This window comes from Falco naumanni, chromosome 1 (assembly GCF_017639655.2).
Source record: "Falco naumanni isolate bFalNau1 chromosome 1, bFalNau1.pat, whole genome shotgun sequence".
Taxonomy (NCBI): Eukaryota; Metazoa; Chordata; class Aves; order Falconiformes; family Falconidae; genus Falco; species Falco naumanni.
This window is the reverse complement of record NC_054054.1, coordinates 88,532,389-88,547,022: the sequence shown is the minus strand read 5'-3', so window position 1 is coordinate 88,547,022 and position 14,634 is coordinate 88,532,389. Positions and strand designations below refer to the sequence as shown.

General features: G+C 36.5%; 1 protein-coding gene across 7 annotated transcripts in view; it reads right to left on the bottom strand.

The window, feature by feature from the left end:
- The window catches only part of CABIN1 (calcineurin binding protein 1), a 118,766-nt gene that overhangs the window by 93,317 nt on the left and 10,815 nt on the right, over nt 1–14,634 (bottom strand). For all 7 annotated transcript variants that reach the window (XM_040604163.1, XM_040604145.1, XM_040604186.1 and 4 more), the window contains 11 exons: nt 14,275–14,411; nt 13,676–13,893; nt 11,758–11,836; nt 11,325–11,512; nt 9,934–10,083; nt 9,005–9,199; nt 7,481–7,717; nt 5,853–6,006; nt 5,517–5,632; nt 1,820–1,981; nt 44–250 (listed from right to left, as the gene is read on the bottom strand). In XM_040604163.1, the coding sequence (XP_040460097.1) occupies nt 44–250; nt 1,820–1,981; nt 5,517–5,632; nt 5,853–6,006; nt 7,481–7,717; nt 9,005–9,199; nt 9,934–10,083; nt 11,325–11,512; nt 11,758–11,836; nt 13,676–13,893; nt 14,275–14,411 (1,843 nt within the window). The remainder of the gene's footprint in view (nt 1–43; nt 251–1,819; nt 1,982–5,516; nt 5,633–5,852; nt 6,007–7,480; nt 7,718–9,004; nt 9,200–9,933; nt 10,084–11,324; nt 11,513–11,757; nt 11,837–13,675; nt 13,894–14,274; nt 14,412–14,634) is intronic.

The window sequence follows — 14,634 nt, the reverse complement described above, 5'->3', positions numbered from 1 at the left end:
TTATGCTCTTTTTTTTTTTTTAGAAGCAATTAATTGATTATACCTTGCTGCATGTTCCTTCAATATAGGCAGATACAGTATCTAGGCTCAGCATAGGCTTGTCTGTTCGAGGAACAATTGTAGCAGTCTTCTTCAAAAGGTTGGCCAAATCAGCAGACACAGTACTGGTTTTGTAACTATCAAATTCTGGAAGAGTTTTAGGCTTGAAATATTCAAACATGAACAAAGCATCTTCCCATGTTAGATCAACCTGAACAGGGAGGTAGATGAGGGCAGAAAAAAAATTAAACTCCAAAATTCCAAAGTCCACTAACAATGAGTTTCTATGGCTTTTCCAATTCATAAGAATATACATACTAGTCTCGAGGAAACCTACTAAAGAACAGGACAAGGAGCCATTAATCTATGCTGTTCACAAACATAGCATACTGCTCACTGATTAAAAAGACTAAGGTATTGGGCTGTAACTTGGTGTATGTCACTGGAAAATAAAGTCATTCTGCTTGCTTAGAAGAGTTGCTCAGAAAAGTTGTTTATAAGAAAGAACCAATTGCAAGCATCCTGAGTGACACGGAGATCACAGGTAAGACACAGAGGAGAAAAGCTCTACACCTTCAATTTCAAAGTCAAGTAAGAAGAACAAATGAAATGGGAATCAGACAAAATTCTGAGACTCAAAAAACTTAAACTCTCTGCAGAAAGGTACTTTCAGAACTTATTCCTCATTTTTCCTTCACTTCTCTTTCTTGAAAACACTAAAAAAATAAATTGAAAAAATAAAAGTTCTTTTCTGGTAGACTATGTTTTTCTCCTTTCATCTTATTCCTTACAGCAAGTTTTGCTTCTGTACTGAAAACAGGGAACTTGCATTAATAAAAAGATCAATTTGTCAATGATTTCAATAAGAACTTTAGCAACCAGAATTGCCCAAATGTAACAGATTTTATTCTATTTTACTTTATTTTATTGGGCAGAGGGTAATCCTTATATTACCCTTTTTCTTAGTTATTCTCATCTCCTCATTACCTTAATTTTCTAACAAGTAAGTTTAAGAGACAGAATTCACAAATATTCAATGAGTAATACCAGTATTTGAGTATTTAAAAAGGTCTGTTCAAAGAAACTAGACAGTTGTTTTGCTCGTATGAAACTTTTTTTGTTCAGAATTCTACCAACACTTGCAAAAATCATCTGAGGTTTTTGAACAAAATCAGTGATGTTTCAAGGCAGAGGATTGCTGACCTGCTTTTTCTGCCCCTTCTTTAATATTACAACCCTCTTTCCAGGGCACTCTGTAGTTGTTGTTCTCCCTAAACTCAACTAATTTCACACATTTCTCATAAACACCTACCAGCTATTCACCATCACAGATTAAAAAATAAGCTATAATATAGTTTACTTGCACCATTTTTAACAGTGAACTTTTTGACTTTCATAAACTGAAAGGTTGGCTGCTAAAGTTTTCTTCTCTCAAGTTGCCTTTTTCCTCTCTAATTTTTCCCAGCTGAAAGTTCTTCTCTGTTGAAAACAGGAAAGTCATGGCCCAATAAAATCAATTTGTCAATAGTTTCAAAATTGCAGTTTACCACGAATAAAACTACACTAGCATTTCATTTCAAATATCTGACTGCCTATATTCATAAAAGCTTCCATATTTTTAAAATGAGTTTATTTTCTACTATATGTAAAATAAATTATTTTTGCAAGGAAATAAAAGTAATCTTTCTCACAAATATATTAAGGTACATTAAAACCAGCCAGGGCTGTATCTTTCATCACTTCAGGATATTCCACTGACATTAACTAATACATATCTTACCTGCTGTACTGAATGTTCTTCTAGGTACCTTGCTTTGCTTTTTTTGCTAGGGAAACCATACAAACAATAAAAACACTGTTCCAAGGCTGTTTCCAGCTCTTCTTTGTATGGATGAGTATCTTCAGAAGTGGATGCTGCAAGTTCTTTTTGTAGTACCTGAACCTACAACACCACAAATATCAATGAAAGTGCCATCTACAAGCTGAAGATTGCATTAAGTTACCTAGCTGTCTGAAGGCAGACGATGAAAACCACTTTGAAGAACTACACCTATTTTCCCCCAATTACAAGCTGATGTTACCCATATTTCTGTGAACTAGTCTCACACAACAAATACTTTCAACAGCACTGCAACTGCAATAAAGTGTTTTTATTTTTTTTCTCCTATGTTAATTCATGAACTCTTGTCTTTAATCAATGAGATCAGATATCAGCTTAACGTTTCACAGTTAGGATCATTCAAAGTTTTCCACTATGCATCAAGTTGCTTCTGTGAATATAAACACTTTGTGAATAAGGACAAGGCATAGAAGAATTTCTGCCCTGATTCACAAACATCAATTTTCTCTTCATGGAAAAAGAGGAATGGAGAGGAATCTGCAGAGCAAGAAGGGATGGCTAATAAAAATCTGGCTAAAAGGGGTATACAATTGCACAGAGAGTTCTATTAACTGATAAGTCATTTCCTTTAACATTTTTCCTCTGACAGAAAGCATCAACTTTCATTTATTCATTTTAGTAGATCTAACCTCTCCAAAACAGCCATACCCATTACTGAACACACTGGTTAACTCAGGAGTTTCATCAACTGAAATTCTGCAGTAATAAATTGAAAATGCAAAACATTCACCTATTTGCAATTTGCATAAAAGTTCATCATATTACATTTACAGTACTTAAGGTGCCTGTTTATCACTATTTATCATTGTTCAACATCTACGATTGTAAACTCAATTGCTTATGCATATGATGCATGCAACAAGAACCTTCTTACCATGATTGACTTTCCTGACACTACAAACACTGAACATGATCACAAGGCAAAATTCTGTCATTCTACATGTAAGAAGCTCATTTGCAAGTGCTGGGATTAACTATAAAATATCAATTCTCTTCTGCTTAGAAGACCTGTGCTAAGAACAAGGTGCGATTAAGAGCCAAACCCCTGAAAAATAACACTAAAAACAATTCCTAGAAGGCATTTCAATGAAATTTTGAGCCATAGCCATCATCTTTGAGTCACAGCAGACACCTTATTTCCACTACTTTTCCCGTAAGAATTTGCGAACAATGTTTAAAATTTACAAGAAATGTAGATAAGTTGAAAGGAAGAGGTAAGCATCACGGGGTACTGTAACAAAAGCATGATACTCCCTGCAAACAAAATCACATCTAACACCAGTAACAGAATTCTCACTTGAACAGTGTTCAAAACAACCTCCCGTGTTCTTATTCAGCTTTTAAATTCCTGGCAGTAACTCAGAATTGTTCTTAATCCAGACTGTGACTATTGCTGAAAGACTTAACTACATGTTAGTATCATCTCTTGCACACCACTTTCAGCCACCAGCAATACAATGTACTTGAGCAGACAGTTCACCTATAGGAGGTGATCGTTTCATACTAGTCTATAAAACATACTTTTAACATGCTTGAAACTGCTTTTCTTTTTAAATAATTCATTCCATTTTATCTTCTTTCCTTACCCTTCCAAACCCTCTTGTCTCCAAAAACTACATTATTGTGCTTAAAATTAAATATGATCTAGTATTATTAAGAAGTGCTCAATTCTGTGACCGAAAATTGAAGATTTTATTCAAAGTACCAGATGCCACTTGCAAAGACCTAGCTGTAAATACATTCACACCTCTCAGTTACCTGTAGTTTATCGAGGTTCACAGGGCATACTACCTGACTCCCCAGGCTGTGGATACAGGCACACTACACAGACACAATTTAGATTCATCACTTAGGAGCACTGCATCTGAGGGCAAGCTCGAGTCTGGAAACAGGCTATTTTCACGAAGCACAGCGTCAGAGCTAATAAGCCCTTTGGACTCAAGGCAGATCCATGGAGAGGCAACCAAGGTGTATCAGTATTACGCTCCTAATACCAGGGAGACTGAGGAGGGTAGGATGCAAACATAATCTAATAGTCCTACACTGAATCAGCTTCAGTTCAAACACTGTTCATTAGTTCCAGCCCTACCAGAGTGAGCAGTCTCCTGCAGAACCTCAGGCTCTCTGTGCAATGCTTCTCAGCTGTCTAAATTACTGTCCTAGACACACTGCTGCTCAAACACAGAGCTAGATGGGGTCTGACACTGAGCTGTGGCTAATAAGCTCCAGGGAGCACTGCGAAGGGAAATTAAGAGATTCTTGAGTAGCTCTATGCAGAACTAATCATGATTTTCTTTTGGCTGAAGGTAATAACCCTCAATGAAGTCAAGCTGAACCTGTGAAGTGCCACTGAACTATCCCTGCAGAGCACTGCCCAGCTAAGCCCACTTGCTTTTTTTCCTGTTTAAAAGACTGAAATGCACTGCTGAGACGGCACACACCTCTTGCCCAAAGATTGCCACTCCTACCCTGCCTATCTTACCACCTGATTGGGGGACAAAAGCCATGCTCACTGCTGCAATATTGGAGCAGGAAGCATGCTCCATCCATACAGACAGCTCATCTTCCAGCAAGATATTTGAGAGATGAGCAGGAAAAATGGCATTTGTTGTTTTGTCTAGTTATTTTTCCTTACATTCCTCATGTTCCCTCTCTCTCTGTAGCTAGCAGACTTGGGGTGATTACCATTAACAGTTACAAATTTACAATTGTAACTTTAATTCTCAGAGGACAGCTGAAAATTAAGAGTTATTGCCAAGTAAAAGGTTATTTGAATATCTAAAGTAAAATTTTGAATTTACGTCAGAGTAAACCTTTGCTGCAAGCAGGGCAGGGGTGTGGCTGAGCTACCAGACACAGGAGAAGATGAAACTGCATATAGATTCAGTATTCCGGTATTCCCTTTCCACAGGTTACAAGGCGCAAGCACTTTTATATGTTCATTACCAAAAATAAAACACAAACAACCTCTGTCTTCATCACATGAAAGAATATACAAATTACCATATTACCATCATCTGGGTGAATGCTGCTAAGTGCCAGAAATTTTTATTAGCCTCAAACATTACCTCTGCTTATTTTTAAAGAGTAGAACATGCATCTTCCAAAGCTAAGCACCACAAAACTCAAGTCTGAATTTGAATAACTGAAATTTTATCATGATCAGTGGCTGATACAGGCCCACATTTCTCTTAAGATAATCACTTTAACACTTCTCTAGTGCTTTCTCTTTCAGGGCAAGGTAGATCATTTACTAATTCCCATTTAAGATGTTTTTATAGTAGAGACTTAGTTGTCCAAAGGCATCACTTGTTTGACAAAAAGTGCTGTTTAGAAAGCATACCCATGGAGAAGGGTCTGGAATAAGAAGTCTTTGCTATTCAGATTCAACTGACTGAAATGTTCATACATTTGTCTGGGAGAAGGAAAGTGTATTTAAAAGTGTATATTTAACATGAAGACAAGGCAATAAACAATCTAATATAACTGCGGTTGTTCCCTGCTTTGAGATGGGGGTTGGCCAGATGACTTTCAGAAGTCCCTTCCAACCTAAATTATTCTACGATCTAACACTTACATAAAACTTTAGAAGAGCACCATCTGAATTGCAACACCAGGATCTTCTTCCCAAATACTCATGAGCAGTGTTCAGCAGCATGAGTGAAGAAGGCAACATAGGGGTATCAGGACTCACTGGAAGAAAGAAGTTGGTAAATAGCAGAGTAGCACAGAACTGAGTTAAATCTAACTAGCCAATGCTTCTGGCAAAAAGTTCCCTCTGTGATAAGAAAGTGATGTTCGCATACCTTCAGCCAGCAAGACAAGACAACAAAAAACTATTTTCTTATGTATATTCTGGAGCTAGACTGTAAGGAGCTGGGCTCCAATATATGAAAGTGAATAACTAACCCACCTTCTTCTCCCTGGTTCTGCTGCTGCTGGCAGCAAAGGGATCGAAAAGCATCTTCCTCGTGCTGGATGATCCTGTGCAGGATAACCCATGGAAGCACTGACGAGACATATGGTTCTTTTGGTTCTTCCTGGACCGCCATGCTGCAGTCTATGATCTAATAAAGAAACAGACATTATACAAAGTGATACAACATAAACGTCAGGTATGAATCCTTCCCAAAAAACCCAAAGTTGGTAATGCATTTTATCCTAAGGAAATCTAAAGTTGAGGCTCAAGCTTCTCACAATGAGTGGTGGTAAAAGTCCAATAAATAAGATCAGCTGGTATGGAGAAGGGTAGATCATTTCCCCTACACTGACACTCCTCTTGTATTTTCCAAGTAGTTATTTCTCTGTCAATACCATATACAAATAATAAAAAGTAAGCAAATGTGCAGCATAAGTTCTTAGTGTTAGTAGGCCTCATTACTGTACAAGAAATTTCTCTATAACCCAGCAAGGAAGAAGAACTTAGTTCAAAGAATTCCTGAATTCTTTACCAGGTCTTACAATAACTGTTAAAGACCAACTAGAATCATTAATAGGTGCTATATAAATGATGTAACTGAACAAATTCTGAGCAACACAATGCTGTGTCATGGAACCATTGCCCTGCCATTTCTCATAGACAACTGTCCATTTTATTGCCAGTGCCAGAAATTTCTGAAGTCCTACACTTTTCTCACATTCTTCCACACATGCAACAGTTTTTTTGTTGGTATTTATGTAGATAAAGAATCATATTTATCATTACTACAGAATCCATTTAGGTTATTACAATGAATACTCTGTTCTCCAGAATTCCATTACATCCCATAATGTAGTGACACACATACAACTTCAGATAATAAGAGTATGATTTCATGAGTAGTGAAGGTCCTTGGCTTTTACTGAAGTACATGGAGATTTGGAAGTTGCAAGCACATTAAATTTTGACATTAACTACACTAGCTTCTTAAGAACTGAGAGCCTGCCATTTGTTACTTGGATTGAAAAATACTCATTCAATAGTTTTAAGGTTTGAAAATACCTTAGTTAAAAGGCTAAAATTAGCTGTATTCATAATGCCAGAAACAGTCCACAGATCGCTTTTTTTTCTGCCCTCTTCTCATCACCCTCTCTGTTTTTGCTGGAAAGACCCTTAGCTTGGCCAGCACTTGCAAGCAACAATACCATATTCATAAGGCTTATGGTATCTTGTCTTCTAGCCCAAAGCACACACTACCAAGATCAGTGCCATAACTTACAAACTGCACCCAGCCAGCTCAATCACTCTTTGCACTATCACCATTTCAAATAGCGTAAGAAAACAGTTTTGTTCCTTGAGTTATCTTACTACCACTCTGATTATTTCAGGCAGCTTGGTGTTTGAAGGTACCTGCTGTTACCAATTCTAGCACAGGTGTGCTCTGTGCATCTTTAACATACTGAAATCAAAATAAAGACTACAAAGGTAACACTTATCTTCCCTCAACAAAAATGTAACGCAAAACGTCACTGCAAGTGGGTGACAATTCAGACAGCAGCTGTATCATGTCTGAAGGTCTGCAGCACACAATACCTCTTTCCTAGTGCAAGTGAACAGGTTACCTGAATCAGGTTGTTTGTTAATCGAACAAGGCTTGGTGTTATAGAAGAGTCTTTCAGGATGCTGTTGACTGATGATAATGAAGTATCTATTCCTGTAAGCAGTTGTGTTACCGTAGCAACCCACTCTTCTTTAGCAGAGGCTGCTGTCATATTAATCATCTGCTGAATTGCTTCATTCAAGGCAACTTCTGAGCATTCAAAGCATTGCTTGTAATCTTTCAGTTTGAGCAGGGAGTCCTAGGGAACGTAAATATGAAAAAAATCTATTATAAGGACAAGAGGGTTATTTTAAACAATGAATGCACAGCAGGGCAAAGCAATACACTAGATATAATGTAAATACAGTTAATGTAATGTAACTAATGAAATGATAACAGAACACCTTTAAATATGACATTAAAAAAATACAATAAGATATGCATGGACCCTAGATAACAAATATACAAGTAGGATCTAAATTTCACAAAAAATCATCGCTAAATCTTGCTGCTTTAATAAAAGATGAAAAAAAAATTCAAGAAAGGGATGACTCTTTCATTACTCTTACACAGAAATTACATTTCTAATTTCTAACCTACCTAGAACCTGAACAAAATGTTTTGGCAGACAACATGCATACTGATCTAGAGCTGCCAAGTATATGGCACGTCAGACTGGCTTTAAACACACACTTCTTGCCACTATTAAACCATGACACTCACCCATCCTACCACCTGCTTAGGAACCATTTTTATTGTCTAAAATTCTGATACACAATTGAATAGAGGCTCTACAGCAACAGGGTTTGGATCTTTGTGATCTTGTGCTGCCATTTTATTACTTCATAAATAACAAAATAGCAACTATAAGGCTAGCATTATAGCAACATCTCCTGCTTCTTTCTACTCTGCCAAGCTTGGGTCAGGAGATGGCACAGAGCCTGTAGGATTTGGTTCAGTCCAGTTAAAAGAGCACCAGTCTTTTTGTGCCACCTCTTTTTTTTCCCCCAGAGAACTTGACAGGCTCAAATTGTTCCTATAGCTGAGCTCATCTGTACCCTTACTTTCATAGTGTCAAATCGACTAAATCTGTAGCAATTATACTGAATCTACCTATCAACAGTTTGTCACTCATGCAGGACAGATGCACTACATCATAAAAATCATACATATGCTAGATAACTTTTAAGTTTCAGCATCATTGTAAATTACCATATAGTCAACATAAACAAAAGCAGGAAGTATTCACAGCAGGTGCAGATAGCATGAATCCACCCACAAGATCTCTCTGCAAATGATTCAAGTTTACTCAAATTTACAGGTTTTCTGGCCATTTCAGGCAGGCTTCAGATATCTTATACTTTTAGCCACATTCTCAGTTAGCAAAAGCTGGTGTATTGCTGATGATGTCAAAGCTATTTATTAGTTTTGCTTTGTAAATAAGGCTCATTAACCATTAACACCCACTCTAGAAATCCTTTGATCTTGTTTTCAGGAATAAGTCCTCATATCCTACTAAAAAAAAATTTTAAGAAATAAAACAAACCTGTAGGAGAAGCAGCTGTGCTGGTCTCTCTGGTATGGATGTTACAAATTCCAGATGTTTTGCTCTGCCATAACCATTAAAGCATAATGTTGGGCGAAGCAGATGCACCACTGCATTATAATCCCCTGCCTCATACAGTCGCTGTATCTCTTCCAAAGACTGGCATCTCTCCAGAGATTTTAGGTTCTTTTCAATCTGCAAACATCACAGATGACACAATCCAACTTTTTGTCTTCAAATACATTTGAGCACCGACATTTCCCCTAGCAGTTTAGCTGTAAAGCTATATGAACTCCACAGCTACATTCAGGAATATAAACCAGGAAGAAAACACCTACTATGCAACACTTCACCCATTCCACAGATTTTTAATTATTATATAATATGACTTTAGTGCTATAATGATTTTAAACTTTTTTTGCCTTAAATCCCAAACCCACACATTTCTACACTGCAAGAATACATCCATCAGATGGACTTCAAAGTGAAGATGGCATCGCCTGTGTTGGAGTTCATCCCCCAAAACAGCAATAGAAAGAAGAAGGGTATCTCTTTGTTTAAAATGCAAATTGTTATATGAAAAACAGACTCCTGAAGCAAAGAGCTCATTTAAGCAAATGTGAAATTTATGTTTAAGAAAAGATAATAAAACACTAGTCTAATAATCTACTGTTCTACATGCAGCTGCTCTAATATTTCTATTTTGCATAAAAGCAATCTTAAGTTGTACAGGACCAACAGATCCAAAAGATGTCTTTTTGAAAAGATGATGATGGCCTTGACATTAAATTATGAACTTGTCCTTTCACTCTTCGAAAAATTCTAGGACAGATACAGTAAGCTTCCATCACAGAAGAACTAATGCATAGATGACATTTGAAATTGGGAGGGATGGAGTGGGGAGAAAACAACTGCAAACTAATTCTTACCTCTTCTAAAGAAACAACAGAATCAACATGTAGATTAGGTAACCGTATTACGATGCTGCATTCATTGCCAGTCTTAGCTTGCATTGTAGTGGAGCTCTGTAGCATTTCAGTGCAGATATCATAGTTTTCAAGTGCCTGTTCCATGTCTCCCTACAGAAACAGTACAGAGGAAAACAAACAAACAAAAAAACCCACCTTGATTCTGTCTGCAGCAAGGGTTTCTAAAGCATGTAGAAAATGTTTAAATTCAATGTAGGCACTGTCAGTGTGATTACCGCATATCATTCCAAATAAAAAACAAATCCAATGGTTAATCTCAAATTAAAAAATAAAAAAAAAAGGCACTGTATCTTACCAGTGACTTCAGTAACACGCAAAATAAACCAGAGAAATAGAATTCAGCTTGCATAAATTTGAAAAATTCATTTGGATTGATAAAATCCCCTTCCTTTAAAAACATGGAAGAGTAAAGCTCTAGAAATAACTCTTCCATTTCTGCAAATAAAGACACTAAGTTAAAAAACATTCTTATATTTTACCAAGTGAATGCATTCTATTCCCTCTGTCCAAATGAAGTAGATACTGAAGTTGGTTGGTCAGGAGAGGAATGCAAGCTGCACAGGCAAAATATAACTCTATATCTAAAGGAAAAATGGCAGTGGCCACATAGGAACTCTCATGCTTAGGGGCAAAAAATAAAAATGGAAGGAACTGGTTAGCTCACACTTATGAAACTGACTCGCATTATTAGTGGACAATTGACCTAAACATAATTGATGCATAAACAAATTCTTTGATGTCCTGAGGAAGCAGCACTTGGAGGGGAAAATAAAGTCTGGGATCAAATAACATTCCTTTCAAATTATTCCCTTAATGATAGGTTTAAAACCCTCTCTTCAAAATCTGCATATTATATTAAGTGTCTCCAAAAGAAGAATCACGCTACCTTGAAAAAGCAGAGGGGAGAGTAATTAAACACACAGACTGCTTCAGTTGAAAGCTGCATTTTGGACTGTCTGGGACTTTGATAGTATCCGCTAGTCCAGGTCCCCAAAAAAATCCATGTTCTGCAGCTACACAGTACTACTCCAAATAACTTTGAGCCAAATATGTATTTTTTTTAGGCTGAACATGAACTAATTTAAACAAAGACTTATGTATTAAACATACCTGAATATTAGCATAGCATGCTAGACCTCCTATTTCATCTTCACCTCTACCCTTAGGATAGTTAATTATATTAAAAAGTAAAATGAAATAACTATGTTTTGAACCAGTTCTATTGGCACGCTTGAATGAGCCGAGATTCCCAAATCACCTGTGGCATCTCTGAACAACATTGATTTTAATTTGAGAAAAGTTTTATTTGTTAAATCAAAAGTAAAACAAACCTGGAGTGCTAGAAAGCGAGCTTTCAGCCAATACACTCGAGTGACAAACTCCATCCAGCCTTCCTCAAATAAATCTCGCTGTGAAGACGCAAATGACAGCTGCAACAGGTCTCCCAAGAAATGAGTCCCTGGGAAGTCAGGACCAAACTTCCCATTCACAGAGGCAGCAGGGCAATTTCGTGGAGAAACTGCAAATCAATTGATTACATTTTATCATAAAGTTACTAGCATCCCATGACAAAAATTCCCATATACTCGTATTTCAAAAGTATTGACCTACTTTAAGGCAAACAATTGGTAGACCAATAAAATACAGATCTGAAAGACATTAATTAAGAAAATACAGCTCCAAATTCCAATTAATTCCTGGAAACATGTCTTCATACACCTTGAGTGCTTTTAGAGTCTGAAAAAAGTAACATCCAGTTCTCACCTGTAGAGCTCTTCCCTTTTGTCAGTAGCCACTGATCTAACTGCAGTTCCATGCAAGAAAGGCTCATCAACATCATATCCTTCAGAAAAAGTATGGAGATATCAAAGAAGAGTATATAGGAAGAAATTCATTAAAAGAAGAAAAAAAACCACCAAAACCCACACACAAATTTGCAATTTACTTCAAAGAAAATCTTCAACTTGTCCTCTTGGGATTTCTATTCCCAATCTATAACTACTTCTTCCCCTGCCTAAAGGTGTATAATAGCATTTACAAATCAACAGATACAAAACAAAACAACACTTAGAAGAAGCATTAAAAAAATTTTAAATCTCAGCTCATAAGAGAAGCTAGTGAGAACAGCATTGCCTGATGTTAGAAAAACGTGACATCCTTATTTTTTTATCTGGCTGAAATAAAACTATATCAAATTGCTCAATCACGCTAAAAGCATGTTTCCAGAATACAATAAAATTACTGATATCTGAGAAATAAAGAGTATATCCTATAACTTTTTCAGTATTTATCTCCACAAAACTGAGTATGTTCTCTAATCTTATCAGCTTATTAATCCTTGCTGGATAAAGTTCAGAAGTATATTAAAAATCACATCATCGCGGATCTCTGCCAGGTAGTTTTGTGTAGTGAAGGATATACTACTTTCTGATTAAATTCATACGAATAAGGGCAACAGGTCCAGCTGTAAAAAACACATACTTATGAAAAGGTTCAAAAGTCTGCATACATTACCAGAACAGCTCTTCACAATCTTAAGAACCCAAATTATTACATTCAGGATAGCTTGCAAATTAAAATAAATTAAAGTATGAAAAATAATAGACAAGCATGAGGACAGGGACTGTTAATAGTATAGCTACAAATTGTTGACTTTTAAAATTTTCCATACAAGCAAGCAGTTATGCAGTCATAATGAGAACCAAGGGAATACATTTACAAATATATTTACGTTTGTTTAAAAAAGGGTGTGTATATATGAAAAATATACAGAAATACCAAAGTCACAGGATGTATAAAAATTTAACATCTGCTACATAGTGATACTTTCATTTGTTTTGTAAAGTCAATGGAACATAGTTTTCAGAATTAATTTTTCATTTGCAAAAAAGTAGAAACACTGTTACTATGAAAAAAAAAATTTCAAACTGCAGTCATACCAAAGGCAAGTAACTCTCCAAATGAACAAGCATTGCTAACATTGAAAAGATAACGTTGGCAGGTTCAGTGGACAAGAAGTATCAGTACCGGTTTTATAATTCAAGAAGTATCATCTTGTGTCACCCAGTTTAACATTAATTTACTAAACTTACCATTTTTTCTGTTTGCATTTGTGAAGTCCACAGATTTATAAAGGTAATAAAATGGTGACATCAGGGTGGTGGGGTTGGTTTGGGCTTGTTGGTGGTTTGGGTGTGGTTTTTCACTTAAATTGCAGGTTATTTTAAAACTACACTGTATTCAGTCTATTTGGAGCAGATATGCTGACCCTCAATCAGCCAATATGAACAGAACAGCCTCTCTACTCACCTGATGACAAAATAAAACTTTGTGTCATATCAGAAGCAAAGGGAGGGAAGAAAGAGAAAGAGCAACAACAGAGTAAAGTAGTAAACTGTATTTACATCTACAGTATTTATATTACATCTGTACGTGTGTGTATATATACACACACATATTACGTGTAGGGTATACACAGCATCACCCAGATACGTTCAGGAGCTCAGGAACAGTTACATGAGCTGAAGTATCCCACAGCTCATGACATGTGCAACAGCTAGGACAAGCAGCTCCCCAGACAAGAGCTAAGTAGAACCTGCATCTGATGGCTACATTTCAGTTAGATACTTTTGGTACACAGAAAGCAACACAGCAGCAAGTATAAGGAAAAGTGTTTCATTACCTTGATATGCTGATTACTTGAGTCCCTCAGTAATGGATTGGGAAGACTACTACTATGCTTTCTCCAGCTATTATAGATACTAAGGACCACCTCACACAAGCCAGGAGGCCACTTCACTAAGAACTTTTGGCTGATGACTTTTAGGTATCTCATCATAAGCTCCAAGATCCCACCATTGTTCAGGTTATCCAGCAGGAATTCATGAACATCCTGTTTTTCTAGAAAGCAGATAAACACAAAGCCATATACATTTAAGGTCAAGGCAGACTATAACCTGAAACAAATAGGCTTCAACAGTGTTTTATGCACTAATCTTGCAGCAGTTTTCCTGTGCTGTATAAATGCAAAATTAAGTTACTGTATTCCAATCTGTTTAAATGGGAAAGCCCACATAATAGATGCACACAGTAATTAAGCATTTCCTAAGACTTAAAAAAATCACACCTGTTACCAAGATATTTCTATGCCATAAAATTATACCTTTTAAAATAATGTATACTTCTGTGACCTTCTAGATATGACAGGAAAATACAGAAAATAAAGCATACAATATGGAAGAAACAATATAGAAGGACTGGGGGTTATAATGAAATCCTTACCAGATTCCATAAATGTTGTAGAATCAAATGACATTCTATGTGGTCCAACATGCTGGAAATTCTCCTCTTTGATCTCTGACTGTACCTCATAGTTATTGAAAGGGTCCTCCTCCTCCTCTGGATCCAGTTTCCTCAATCTGTGTGAAAGGGGAACAAAACCTAAAATATCAACAAAATCCTCGTTCTTTCTTTCACTAGCAAGTGAAACCTAACGATGGCATGCTGTGCATATTTAACAGTGGAAGTTCATGAACTGAGGTAAACTCAAGCTTACCTCCAGTTCCCAAATTTTGCCCAAATGAAGACTACCTTGTTTATCTATCTTATCCATTTTGATGTCTGTATTGTCCTCTAATTCAA